This window comes from Bos indicus x Bos taurus, chromosome 20, assembly GCF_003369695.1.
Source record: "Bos indicus x Bos taurus breed Angus x Brahman F1 hybrid chromosome 20, Bos_hybrid_MaternalHap_v2.0, whole genome shotgun sequence".
NCBI lineage: Eukaryota > Metazoa > Chordata > Mammalia > Artiodactyla > Bovidae > Bos > Bos indicus x Bos taurus.
This window is the reverse complement of record NC_040095.1, coordinates 23,794,679-23,809,353: the sequence shown is the minus strand read 5'-3', so window position 1 is coordinate 23,809,353 and position 14,675 is coordinate 23,794,679. Positions and strand designations below refer to the sequence as shown.

Genomic DNA, 14,675 nt, shown 5'->3' with positions numbered 1-14,675 from the left:
CAAAGTTAGGCTTCCCATAGAAGGTGGCAGCCACAGAAAAAAATGAAGACAAAAGATGAAACAACTAGATGATACACCCAAGTAGAAAGGTGGGGGGCGGGGGGTTGGGGGAGCAGTGTTTGCCTTTTGTATAGAAATATCTTCCCTGGTAGCTCAGTTGGTTAAGAATCTGCCTGCAATGAAGGAGACCACCAGCAATGCCCGAGACCTGGGTTTGATCCCTGGGTTAGGAAGATCCCCTGGAGAAGGAAATGGCAACCCACTCCAGTATTCTTGCCTGAAAAATTCCATGGACAGAGGAGCCTGGTGGGCTACAGTCCATGGAGTCACAAGAGTCGGGCATGACTTAGCAACTAAATCACCACCACCACCATCTTATTTAATTGTTAAAGTCCTGCGTTATTATAGAGTTAAGTTTTTCCCCATCTAGAGTTTGCAGCCCATTGGTGAACCTTAAAATCATTTTGAAATCAAAAGCAGGCTGTTTTAAAAACACAATAGACCAGGATGTGCTGCAGTTCAAAGGGAAAACCTCATTTAATAGAACTTCTCAGTTACACCTGTCTGTGTATGTACTGAGTTATACCATAAAGTGCATTTCTTACTATGCACCATAACCAAAAATTTGAAAACTCACTGAACTATAGTTTGTTTTATAATAGAGGAGGGTTTTTTAAAGACATCATTGTTTTTCATCTGTTTATTTTTACTATATTCACCTGGCTCTGCCTTAGCTGGATGAAGTCAGAGCAAGTAGCTTTTTCAGATATTTCACTGCCCTTTCCACTATAAATTCCTTGAACTTACAGTATGCTTAAGCCATAAGACTTTATATACATATAAATACCAAATTCCTACTGATTAGGTGACATACCAATAGACCAATTTAATTGCCACTCTGAACTACTAGGTATTATACACCCAATCCGCTACATTCAAGCCAACTGCTGGAAGCACTTCACAGCTTTTAAGATACAAGGGCACCATCTTCTGGTGAAATATTTTCTTTGTTGGGCAGATATGAAAGAGCTACCAAAAATGTCATTTTTCGAGCAAAAATGACAACGGACATCGTATATACATTGATACTTTTAGAGCTTTTTACTTCATTTAGGAGTTTGCTCCATCTCTGAGAAGGCGCTTTCTATTCCCCAGCAGTGACAGGAGCTAGTCTGTCCTTCCTGACTTTCCGTTAAGCGGAGCTGGTTTCAAGTTTCAGCTCCTCCTTGAATTCCAGCTTGCTGAGACTTTCCTCTAGAATCATCCAAAATGGAGCCTCTCACAGCCTACCCTTTGAGATGTTCAGGGCCCAAAGCAAAGGCATTTGCAGTCTTGCTGTCTATGGTTCTGTGCACAGTAATGCTATTCCTCCTACAACTCAAATTCCTAAAGCCTAAAATCAACAGCTTTTATACCTTTGAAGTGAAAGATGCAAATGGAAGGGTGGTTTCTCTGGAAAAGTTTAAAGGCAAAGTAAGTTACACCTTCTGATTTTTCTGTTGTTTGTCCATGTTCTCTGCTTATTGTCTTAACAGTCCATTTTTTACTGTTATATGTTCATGTTATAATTTAGTCCTCAGAGAAATTAGTATATCACTTTAGCCATCAGTGCTCTCATAGTTTATATGCTAATTGATAACTGATTATCTTAACTATTTGCTTTAAGATGTTTTAAGTGCTGGATTAATACTTTATATTATTTAGGAAATTCTAATAGTAATGTGATTATGGAGTATGCCATATAATGTGAATATGAAAGTATTAACTCCACAATCTAACAGCATTAAAAAGCACCCTATCAATAATCATATTTTATCTTTTATTTAAAAAAAAAAAACTTTCATGAGTACCTAGGGCTTTATTAATGGTTGTGATCTTTCAGAGTTTTAACTCAGGCATTCGGGTTATGATTTTCAGTAGAATTGGGGACATCTACTGTATCGAATAAATTTCATAAAAATATGAAATAACCATCTATCAAAGGTTGTATTCCTCCAAAATGGTTTAGGGTTTTAACTACTTGCAGAGTTTTTTTTTAATCTTTTATTTGCTTCACTTTCCGGTTGGATTTTTTTCTTTTTCCGGGAGGTTGCACTAGTTGTAAACGTGGCTAGTGACTGCCAACTCACAGACAGAAATTACTTAGCACTGCAGGAACTGCACAAAGAGTTTGGACCATTCCACTTCAGCGTCTTGGCTTTTCCATGCAATCAGTTTGGAGAATCGGAGCCCCGCCCGAGCAAGGAAGTAGTATCTTTTGCAAGAAATAACTTCGGAGTAACATTCCCCATCTTCCACAAGATTAAGATTCTAGGATCCGAAGCAGAACCTGCATTTAGATTTCTTGTTGGTAAATATCTACCTTGCCTCACCAATTTAATGTTTTTAGTTGCTTTCATTTTTAAAACAAATGTACCAGGACCATACTTTCCTATTTCATTTTAAATGTTTTAGTGGGAAAGTTTTATAAAACTATCAAAGAGCTAGATTCTCATCCTCTGTAACTTTCTAGAAGTTATGCTTTCCTAAAATCAATGTTTTAACTTCTTGGATGGCAAAATAAATCTACTACAGTGTATTTGTTCCTTATTATTTTCCCAAAGAATATACTTTAAGCTGGCTACACATCTTTTATCAATATTGCTGAGCATTATTAGTTAAACTAATCTTTCTGGTTAATTTTATGTTGCCTTATCTGAGATATTATCCTCAAGGGTGAATAACATCTCAGATTGCCAGGTGGTTTTTGGTAAAATTCAAAATAACACATCCTGATTTTTTTTTGGAGGAGGGTAGTGTAAGGCTACCTCTGTAACTAAGCTAATTATGGAAGTCTATTTAAAGATTTTTTTCAGCATAAAGGGAGTGCAGTATTGTGACTAAGGGCTAAGCTTTAGCCCCAGCATACCTGGGTTGAAATCTCTGCTGTTGCCTTTGCTGTGTGACTCCAGGCATGTAACTTAACTTCTCTGTGTCTGTTTCCTCCTTTGTAAAATGACATCAATAGTATCTACCCCTTAAGATTGTTTGCAGGGTTAAGTGTGTTAATAATAAAAATAAAGTACTTACTTACAGAGCTTCCACTGTGCCAGACCCTATTTTAAAGGACATTCAGCTCATGTCCTCTCATCTAACTTATGTGGATGATTGCCTCAGTCATTTCCACTGCAGGTAATTTGAATTTTGCTAAAACCATGACCTTAGCCAGGCAATCAATCTTCCAATCCAACAAACTGGCTAATGATATTCTATAATATTTAAGTAAGAAAGCAGAATCTTCCAAAAACACGGTATTCAAATTTCTAGGGAAAGTCAGCATAATACCTAACACCATCAATAACAACAAAAGTGAGGTCTTTATTCCTTTTATTTCCAGGATACACTGAGGTGAAGAAAAGCCAGAGCATGTGTCCGTGTAGTAATCTCTCAATTATAACAGCCAAATACTTGAGCACAATAGCTCCTAGGTTCTTCCCCTTTGTCACTAAAAAAGAAACTCCACTTACCCTGTGTAATCAAAAAGGTAACAGTGATTTAAGGTTTCACTAAAGTTAGATGAAGCTCCAAAGGCAAAGACTATGAAATGATGGCTAAATGAAAATTAGATCTTTTTAAGTTGGCCAAAATAGATGTGATCACAAACAAGATGGCTCTGTACAGGTGTTCAGGTTGTTCACTGAACAGGAATAAGGGGTCACATGGAGGCTGAAACCCAGGCAAATGAAACATATGTGCCTAGGGACTGTTCCCACCTAGAAGGGTATCTTTTTCTAATTCACACAAAGATGAGTGTTATCTTTTAAAATACATTTTCCTTTATAGAAAATGTCTATTGTTCAGAATGATTATAAGAAGACTTTAACCAATAATATGATGCTCCTACCAAGTCAATTATGTTTGAGCTAATCAGCAATACTCCTAATAATGAAATAATCAGTGTAAATCCTTGGCACAGTATGCAAAGTATAGCACACATAAGTAAACATTAGGCTACTTTTTTATTTTTTTTAACCTATGCTCCCTTATTGGTTCTTTCCCCAGCATAATAAACAAAGGATCGCCCACCTTTAAAAACTCTAAGCAGTATGTTCCTTCTACCTACCTCATCACTAACATCTTGAAAGAATAGTTAACATTTGGTTTCTCTGCCTCCCTGTCTCTGCTTTCTTCTTAGAGCACCGTGTTTGATCTCTCATTCCAATGACCCTCCTGAACCTGGTGGGTCTCAGTGCCTATGACTTCTACTCCAGCTCCTTCTCTTCTTTCCAGGTTCCTTTATTCCATCCACCCTTACCTCTACTGATCCTCAGGATTCTGCCACATCCACCTGGGCTCTCCTTACTCTGTCCCCTTTCCCTGGGTGAGCTCTAGCTCCTAAGCTCCAAAGCCTCCTCTTATGGGGTGTCCCACATAACCTGAATCCCCTCATGCACAAAAATGAACTTGTCGTCTTCCTCCTAATATCTACTTGCTTTGCCTTGTACCCTATTTTAAGAGCATGAGCTCTTCTAATAGAAAGGACTGGATATCAATCCGGACTCTACCATTCACTAGCTATGCGACCATGAGTCTAGACCTCCATTTTTCTCATCTGCAAAATGGGGATAAAAATAATAGCCAAGCTTTACAGAGTTGCTATACAGATTAAATGAGAGGTCCATTTAAAGCACTAAGCATACATTACTAGGTATATAATAATTATTTATATTTTTCTCATGAAGTGAAGTGAAGTCGCTCAGTCATGTCCAACTCTTTGCAACTGCGTGGACTATACAGTCCATGGAATTCTCCAGGCCAGAATAGTGGAGTGAGTAGCCTTTCCCTTCTCCAGGGGATCTTTCCAACCCAGGGATCAAACCCAGGTCTCCCACACTGGAGGCAGATTCTTCACCAGCTGAGCCACAAGGGAAGCCCATTTTTTCCCTTCATACTAGTCAATAATAATGCACACAAATCCTGTATGATATAAATAGAAAAAAGTTCTACATTTCTTGCCTAAATTAATATGTATCAAAAGGATGTCTACAGTTATTTAGCATTCCTTACTAAGTAATACATAACAATATCAAAAACATACACTTACTATGAAAAATAATCCATACATTCATGTTACCAAAGACCATAGAGCATCACTTTATCTTAAGAAAAAATGTTAAGCAACTGAAAGTTTCAGCTAGTGATAAGGTAAATTTTTTAGTGGTTCAGATCAACAAATCTAGCTGATTTCATTTCATGATTCTAGTTCAGTACAATCTTCAGTGAAATCACCAAGTATATAGACATCTGATTACACAGACTTTGAGTTTGGGTGTTTTGCTTTTTGTTTAGTTTGGTTTTTGAAATGATGACAATTCTAGAACTTGATTCTATAAAGTTGTAATTTATTCAAATACTAATAGAAATGAAAATCTTGACAAAGAATAAAATTTTACTCATGAAAATATATTCTGATATTTTAGATTCTTCAAAGAAGGAACCAAGGTGGAACTTTTGGAAGTATCTGGTCAACCCTGAAGGTCAAGTTGTGAAGACCTGGAGGCCAGAGGAACCCATTGAAGTCATCAGGCCTGAGATAGCAGCTCTGATTAGACAAATGATTATAAAAAAGAAAGAGGATCTATGAAAATGCCATTGAACCATTATATGGCAATAGTCAGAATACAAAAATGTCTCCATGGGGGTTTGGTCCCCTTTTAAATTAACTCTGACAATTAAATATGGAACTGAAGGATAACTTTCCTTTTATGTTATCTTGTTAGTGAGTGGTAATGAATGTCCACAGTATAGATGTTACCTAAAGCAAAAATAAACAGCAGCCAACGACTCTAGATGAAATATATTAAATACTTCATCTGACCACACTAAATAATTCAGAATACCAATGTGCTTCAGTATCCTATTGTTTCACTTGACATTTTCTAGGATTGTACGTGATGGAAATGTCAACACACTAGACCACTGTTTGAATTCAAGATACTGTGTGACATTTCCAGAGTAACTGTAAATGATATTTTTATGTAATGAAAGGCAAAATAAACATTGAAAATGTGAAATATACATAGATTCTAATCCTTATGTTTTTTGTTTCATGTACAGAATTTTGTTTGTTAAGTATAGGGTCATGGTATGTTTTACTATATCCAGCCAGATCAATGTCATTTAGTCATAAGAGTCATGTCTGACTCTTTGCTACCCCATGGACTGTAGCCCACGAGGCTCCTCTGTCCATGGGATTTTTCCAGGTAATAATACTGGAGTGGGTTGCCACTCTCCAATCCAGCCAGATCAGTTCAGTTCAGTTCAGTTCAGTCCCTCAGTCGTGTCCGACTCTTTACGACCCCAAGGACTGCAGCACACCAGGCCTCCCTGCCCATCATCAATTCCCAGAGTTTACTCAAACTCATGTCCATTGAGTTGGTGTTGCCATTCAACCATCTCATCCTCTGTCGCCCCCTTCTCCTCCCACCTTCAATCTTTCCCAGCAACAGGGTTTTTTCAAATGAGTCAGTTCTTTACATTAGGTGGATAAAGTATTGGCGTTTCAGCCTCAGCATCAGTCCTTCCAATGAATATTCAGGACTGATTTCCTTTAGGATGGCCTGGTTGGATTTCTTTGCAGTCCAAGGGACTCTCAAGAGTCTTCTCCAACACCACAGTTCAAAAGCATCAATTCTTCGGTGCTCAGCTTTCTTTATATTCCAACTCTCACATCCATACATGACTACTGGAAAAACCACAGCTTTGACTAGATGGAACTTTGTTGGCAAAGTAATGTCTCCACTTTTTAATATGCTAAGTTGGTCATAACTTTTCTTCCAAGGAGCAAGCGTCTTTTAATTTCATAGCTGCAGTCACAATCTGCAGTGATTTTGGAGCCCAAAAAGATATAGTCTCTCACTGTTTGCACTGTTTCCCCATCTATTTGCCATAAAGTGATAGGACCAGATGCCATGATCTTAGTTTTCTGAATGTTGTTTTAAGCCAGCTTTTTCACTCTCTTCTTTCATCAAGAGGCTCTTTAGTTCCTCTTCACTTTCCGCCATAAGGGTGGTGTCATCTGCATGTCTGAGGTTATGGATATTTCTCCCGGCAATCTTGATTCCAGCTTGTGCTTCATCCAGCCCAGCGTTTCTCATGATGTACTCTGCATAGTTGTTTATTAATGACATTATCATTTAATATCAATATAAATGACATAACATTTGAAAAAGGCTTGATCATTTTCAGTATTTCTTATTTTCCAGAAGCAACTCAAATTCCACAATTAAAATATTAACACTTGAGTCAATCTGTATTTCTGAGTGAAAATTCCAAGTGTAAGAAAAAAGCCATAAGTATATGATCATTCAGCTTGATTCTTTCAGGTTAATTTTGGTTAATTCCTTACAGGTTTTGGTTAATTCCTTACAGGTTAATTTTGGTTGCTAATCTGGTCAAACTAGATTAGCCATTTGGAAAGAATTCAATGGTACATCATTCTCATGGCTATAATAAGAAGAATCAACTCCAAACAGTCAAAATGGTTAATGTAAAAAAGGAGTGAGTGTAATTATAGGAGAAACATCAGCAATCACTGAGTCTGTTGAGAATCACAACACATCTTTTCTTCCAAAGTCCTGATCTTTATGTTTTGTCAGCCTTCTAATTACTAACAAAGCAACCTTCGCCCCATGAAATTAATCTTATTTCATAAAGGAATTAAACAGGAATAGTGAATCACTGCAGATGGTGACTGCAGCCATGAAATTAAAAGACGCTTACTCCTTGGAAGGAAAGTTATGACCAACCTAGATAGCATATTCAAAAGCAGAGACATTACTTTGACAACAAAGGTTCGTCTAGTCAAGGCTATGGTTTTCCCAGTGGTCAGTATGGATGTGAGAGTTGGACTGTGAAGAAAGCTGAATGCAGAAGAATTGATGCTTTTGAACAGTGGTGTTGGAGAAGACTCTTGAGAGTCCCTTGGACTGCAAGGAGATCCAACCAGTCCATTCTGAAGGAGATCAGCCCTGGGATTTCTTTGGAAGGAATGATGCTAAAGGTGAAACTCCAGTACTTTGGCCACCTCATGCGAAGAGTTGACTCATTAGTAAAGACTCTGATGCTGGGAGGGATTGGGGGCAGGAAGAGAAGGGGATGACAGAGGATGAGATGGCTGGATGGCATCACTGACTCAATGGATGTGAGTCTGAGTGAACTCCGGGAGTTGGTAATGGACAGGGAGGCCTGGCATGCTGCGATTCATGGGGTCACAAAGAGTCGGACACGACTGAGCAACTGAACTGAACTGAGTGGGGGCAAAACAATGTGAAAAAATTTGGCTAAGAAGAAAGACCCAATCTAAATAACTGAATTGACTCTCCAATTCTGACCTGATGAGTGAAAGTGAAGATTCTTTTTCATGATGAAATCAGCAATGCCCACCTGAGTATACAATTCTGCTACAGCACTTACAAGTTCTTAAACCAAATATATCCTGGAATACCTTCTGCTTCAACATATATGTCCAACCCCCAGCTCTGAATGGATTTAGTAAGCTCTCAGGTAGGGGTGGAGTGTGGTTCCCCTCAGGTCAAGGGGATCTACCGGAGTACCTAAAGAATGGCAGTGTGTAAGCAAGCCTGCTTCTCCCTCTCACCAGCAGCAGGGCCTTCAGCCAGGGCACTACTTTTCAGTTTTCTCACCTGTAAATTGGTTATGGTGGGGGTGGGGGGAGTCAAACTGAACAAAAAGCCCCTTCCAAGTTACCAAGGTGTGTCAACTGATCAGAAATCAATACTAACCTATTGTTGAAGAAATGGAAACCACCTAACCAGTCTATCCATCCTTTGCAAGTGTGCCACCAAAAGCCTTTAAGCAATTTGAATTCTGGCCTCTAAGCAAAACTTTCTTTAGCCCTCAAGTGCTGCTGCCAGAACATCCTTGCCACATACTCCCACTTATGACTTCCATGAGTTCACAGCAGTGCTGTGAGACTGCTGGGGTGTTTATGCGCTCACATCAGGGTATGTGCAGCACTGCAGAGGCTACACCGACACCCCACTGCCAGACAGACCAGAACTGTCCCGGAGAACACAATTCAGATGTCCATCCTGCCCCAAACCACTAGTTCTCTCCAAAGGCATATAAAGTGGGTTTTTCACTTATGTATCTCCTGATTTGCTTGCCTTATTAAGTCTGCAATCTCCACTAGATTAGACTTCTCTCCTCTCACCACTCTGAACATGCAGGGAGGGCAGGTGGGGATTTGAATGTGTGACATATGGGTGTCCATTCAGGGTTATCGCATCCAACCAGGCCGTGCTGTGTGCTCAGTCACTTCAGTTGTGTCTGACTTGATGTGACCTATGGACGGTAGGCTGCCAGGCTCCTCTGTCCACAGGATTCTTCAGGCAAGAATACTGGAATGGGTTGCCGTGCTCTCCTCCAGGGGATCTTCCCGACCCAGAAATCAAACCCACATCTCTGGCATCTCCTGCATTGCAGGTGGGTTCTTTACCCACTGAGTCACCTGGGAAGCCTGTCCAACCAGGCTACATGTGGTAAAAGGGAAGAGAGCCATTTGCTCATGTGTTGCTGCCCAGACCTTAAATGTCTCATGAACACTGCCAGCAAACACACAGAGGAAAAAAAATGCATCTTTCCTGAATTGAGCATAAGCTCTATCTCAGCATCAAAAAGTCTGGGACATAAACTGCTACAGGCTGCCTGATTGAGAAGGATAACAGAAAAATAGTAGGTAAAAGAGTATTCAGTAGTTGCTCTTCTGACACAGACAAAATCTATTTTACTTTTAGTGGTTATTAATTCAATGACTTGAAGTTAGTTTCAGTTTGTTTGGGAAGTGGAGAGGAGTACTTCCTACTAACTCCTGATCTTCATCTAATAGCAGCAGAGTGTGCTGTTACATATAGCAGAGTGTGCTGGAGATTTGAATAAATATGAATTGGCCAGAAATATTCCCTAGAAGTTGTATTTCATTTTTGAAATTTTATACTAATCATAGTGTACCTACAGCATGTATATATGTACATAAATGTAATTCTTAATAACTATAGTTAATCACAATGGTGTGATCACTCACCTAGAGCCAGACATCTGGAATGTGAAGTCAAGTGGGCCTTAGAAAGCATCACTATGAACAAAGCTAGTGGAGGTGATGGTATTCCAGTTGAGCTATTTCAAATCCTGAAAGATGATGCTGTGAAAGTGCTGCACTCAATATGCCAGCAAATTTGGAAAACTCAGCAGTGGCCACAGGACTGGAAAAGGTCAGTTTTCATTCCAATCCCAAAGAAAGGCAATGCCAAAGAATGCTCAAACTACCACACAATTGCACTCATCTCACATGCTAGTAAAGAAATGCTAAAAATTCTCCAAGCCGAGCTTCAGCAATTCGTGAATCATGAACTTCCCAGATGTTCAAGCTGGTTTTAGAAAAGGCAGAGATCAAATTGCCAACATCTGCTGGATCATCGAAAAAGCAAGAGAGTTCCTGAAAAACATCTATTTCTGATTTATTGACTATGCCAAAGCCTTTGACTGTGTGGATCACAATAAACTGTGGAAAATTCTGAAAGAGATGGGAATACCAGACCACTTGACCTGCCTCTTGAGAAACCTATATGCAGGTCAGGAAGCAACAGTTAGAACTGGACATGGAACAACAGACTGGTTCCAAATAGGAACCAGTCAAGGCTGTATATTGTCACCCTGCTTGTTTTCACCCTGCTTGTTTAACTTATATGCAGAGTCCATCATGAGAAAAGCTGGACTGGAAGAAGCACAAGATGGAATCAAGATTGCCGGGAGAAATATCAATAACCTCAGATATGCAGATGACACCACCCTTATGGCAGAAAGTGAGGAGGAACTAAAAATCCTCTTGATGAAAAGTGAAAGAGGAGAGTGAAAAAGTTGGCTTAAAGCTGAACATTCAGAAAACGAAGATCATGGCATCTGGTCCCATCACTTCATGGCAAATAGATGGGGAAACAGTGGAGACAGTGTCAGACTTTATTTTCTGGGGCTCCAAAATCACTGCAGATGGTGACTGCAGCCATGAAATTAAAAGACGCTTACTCCTTGGAAGGAAACTTATGACCAACCTAGATAGCATATTCAAAAGCAGAGACATTACTTTGCCAACAAAGGTCCGTCTAGTCAAGGCTATGGTTTTTTCCAGTGGTCATGTATGGATGTGAGAGTTGGACTGTGAAGAAAGCTGAGCACCGAAGAATTGATGCTTTTGAACTGTGGTGTTGGAGAAGACTCTTGAGAGTCCCTTGGACTGCGAGGAAATCCAACCAGTCCATTCTAAAGGAGATCAGTCCTGGGTGTTCATTGGAGGGACTGATGCTAAAGCTGAAACTCCAGTACTTTGGCCACCTCATGCGAAGAGTTGACTCATTGGAAAAGACTCTGATGCTGGGAGGGATTGGGAGCAGAAGGAGAAGGGGACTACAGAGGATGAAATGGTTGGATGGCATCACCGACTCGATAGACATGAATTTGAGTGAACTCCGGGAGTTGGTGATGGACAGGGAGGCCTGGTGTGCTGTGATTCATGGGGTCGAAAAGAGTCGGACACGACTGAGCGACTGAACTGAACTGAACTGATAGTATATATGGGCTTCCCTGGTAGCTCAGTAAAGAATCCACCTGCAATGCAGGAGACCCAGGTTCAATCCTTGGGTCAGGCAGATCCTCTGGAGAAGGGAATGGCTACCCACTCCAGTATTCTTGCCTGGGAAATCCCATGGACAGAGGACCCTGGTGGGCTACAGTCTATGGGGTCACAAGAGTCAGACAGGACTTAGTGACTAAACCACCACCATGTAACAAACATACAGTGGTGACTCATGAACGCTTAACAACCAAATCCCTAGTGGAGGAGTTCCAAGTGCGGCATTTCCAATTTCTATGGCGTGAACACTTGCACATAGTCAATTTTAATCTACTAATTGTTTCATAACTGGCTTGTAAAATTTCTGAAAATTTAGCAATCGATTCTCACCAACTAGGACAAGCTGGCTCTAGCCCAAAAAGATTTAAATCAGACTTAATCAGGGTATCATAAGAATCTCCAAAGAGAAAAATCTGAAGCAAAAACATAACATATATACTCCTTCTTGTTATCACATATATACTATTTTGACAGGTTATATATAAATGTGGATGTATATGCAGTTACTGAACTATGAAAAGCTGCTAACATTTTAACTGTATACTCACACTATAATGACCTAACTGGACTGCAGGTAATTTCAAGTAGGAAAACACTCCAGTAAAAAATAAGAAAAATATATATATACAAAATCTAAGAAGGAAAACAAAAACTACTTGTCTATTTTCTTTAAACATAATGGCTGTTTCAAGACTGCCCATCATGAGCTGGAAAATCCTGAGTGATCCCTGTACAAAATCACGTGTAGTCCTGACAACATTTCCCTTTGAAAGAAAAATGTCAGGTTTGGGTGAAGCTAATATGGTGACACTCTATATTTATCCCTCAGCTTGACTTCATCTTCCCCAGGGAACAATAAAATCCTAACTGTTACACCAAGAAACTAATACATCACACTTCTTTCCATTCTCCACATACCCTCTTCCCTCTGAATAGTTAAGGCCACACTTTGCTGAGGGAAGCCTTCTCTTTTGGGGGCAGGGGCTGCTGGGGGAGGGCAAGTAAAGAGTAGTGAGGAGCTAGGGCATTTTCCAGAGGGAGTGATGGGAAGCAATTACATCCCCAGCACCAATGGGGCTGCCGCAAGAGAAAACACCCAAGAAAAAATACTTTGAACCAGTGTTGCCTGCCTCCCTCTTCTTTTTCAACCCTCTTTCCATTCTCTTCCTTTGACATCCCAAGTGTGACCCCTCTCTTTCCTTCTCATTTCTATGGCAAAGTTTTCTTTTTGAATTTATACATACAATCAACTCCTTACCCACTGATCTCATTTATTTTTACTGCACTCCATTCTTCTTTCTCATGGTCTCAGTAATAAGAACAACTATGTCTTCTGTTTATTCAGTATCAATGTTGGCATTTTATGTCTTGCTCTTTACAAAAATTTTTAAAAAGTGAAACACAAAGGACCAGCCTCCTAAATTTAGTAGGTTTTATTTTTTATCAACAGATCAGTGATTGTCTATAGAAAATAACATATTGAAATTTAACCTTAGAAAAACAAGATGAAAACAATATTTACATGTAAAGGATACTTAAATACAAAGATGCTGAAAATGGAATGATACTAGGCAACAACAAAGAGATAAGATTTAAACGTAGCAAAACACTTAAGAGTCAAATCATAGGTATCTATTTAACCCATGGTTCTAAAAACATTTACATTTAAATAAGAATTTAGATTATTTTACCAATAACTTATAATCCAATGCAATAAAGAATGTGATGTATTTCTCACATCTCATTTAGGGTGAAAATAATTGACCAAACCAGCAAAGTCAGTTCCATGAACTTGCTGCAAATGTCCACACGACCACAGTGTGTCTGGGACCCAGCACAAACCTGAAACTGCTCCATGGGTCAAAATGTGCTCCAAGGGAATGAGAAAATATTTAAAGTTATATTTAATGGTCAGTTCTCCCCCTTCACAAACTAAATCTCATGCTCTTTTCTAAACACTGTATGAGTCTGTGATTTTACAGAAAATGACGACTGGAGACAAGTCTTCTAAACAATTCACCCCAGCCCCAGCCCCCCTAAATCCCCAATTTTCTTCATATTCAAGTGAAAATGTTTTAGTTGACTGACTCATTTGGCAAGTTACCTAAATTCTTCCTTTAGCTGTATACACACATGGTAACTGAGACCTACTCTAATGTCAAATTAAGAAACTAATCATTCAAAAGGAATATTGAAGACTTAGTTGAAAATTGGAGGAAACATTTTAGTTTTTCCATTCCAAATTGTCATTATATTCTAAATTTTATACTTAAAATATATAATTTCTCAAATACTTTAATACTGTCTACAAGTATGCAGACTCCAGAATATTATCTGAAATTTTTAACATAATTAAGTAATAGTTGACTATTATTGAGTAGTTCCTTCATCATTATAAACTGTTCATTGTATTATAACTAAAAGTCGTAATAAGCATTATGTAAAGAAGGCCCTGGCTCATGGCAAAAAGTACACATACACACACACATATTACTTAGATTTAATTATACCCATTACTGATGCTCATTATACATGCAATAAGATAGCAGTTGCATGTTAGCTGATGGCACTCACATATTCAACCAGCTAACAATACACTGCCAACCCATCACACATAGGTCACCGGTGTACTTCGTTAACAAGAAGAATTTATCCAGAAGCAAGTGGCAGGGCAGTTGTGGCTGCTGAATTGACCCAAAGCAGCCAGCTAACAATACACTGCCTACCTGATTCAGGTCACTGCTGCTCATCATGGCCCATGAAGTCACTGAGGCTAAATTTGTAACATGAAACAGTGGCAGAACTTTCATCTTAATAGTCACATTTTAAAAAACTTATAGACAAAACCTGTTTCTCCAAAAATATTATAAGAAATAAAATCAATATTTTTTCATCTATTCAAAAACTTAAAAAAAGAAAACTTTCAAAATACTTCCACTTAGGTTTATAAACTAAGGCTCAGATATGAAAATATGTTATGGCTTACAAG

General features: G+C 39.0%; 2 protein-coding genes across 3 annotated transcripts in view; one reads left to right on the top strand and one right to left on the bottom strand.

Moving 5' to 3' along the window:
* The window catches only part of CDC20B (cell division cycle 20B), a 64,674-nt gene that overhangs the window by 47,945 nt on the left and 2,054 nt on the right, over window positions 1–14,675 (bottom strand). The window lies entirely within an intron of this gene.
* GPX8 (glutathione peroxidase 8 (putative)) lies at window positions 1,233–6,057 on the top strand. Of its 2 annotated transcripts, XM_027520249.1 has the most exons (3): window positions 1,234–1,473; window positions 2,089–2,350; window positions 5,460–6,057. In XM_027520249.1, exons 1-3 carry the CDS (start codon window positions 1,270–1,272, stop codon window positions 5,621–5,623), a joined length of 630 nt encoding a protein of 209 aa, XP_027376050.1. In that variant the 5' UTR covers window positions 1,234–1,269; the 3' UTR covers window positions 5,624–6,057. The 2 variants fall into 2 exon arrangements, with proteins under 2 accessions (XP_027376051.1, XP_027376050.1); XM_027520250.1 differs by lacking the exon at window positions 2,089–2,350 and having other exon boundaries at window positions 1,233–1,473.

Bases quoted from the DNA above. Each gene is read 5' to 3' on its own strand.
- GPX8 (XM_027520249.1), top strand. From the start codon at position 1,270: ATGGAGCCTCTCACAGCCTACCCTTTGAGATGTTCAGGGCCCAAAGCA. The intron at 1,474-2,088 runs GTAAGTTACACC...TTTTTCCGGGAG, and splicing joins TGGAAAAGTTTAAAGGCAAA to GTTGCACTAGTTGTAAACGT. The intron at 2,351-5,459 runs GTAAATATCTAC...CTGATATTTTAG, and splicing joins TGCATTTAGATTTCTTGTTG to ATTCTTCAAAGAAGGAACCA.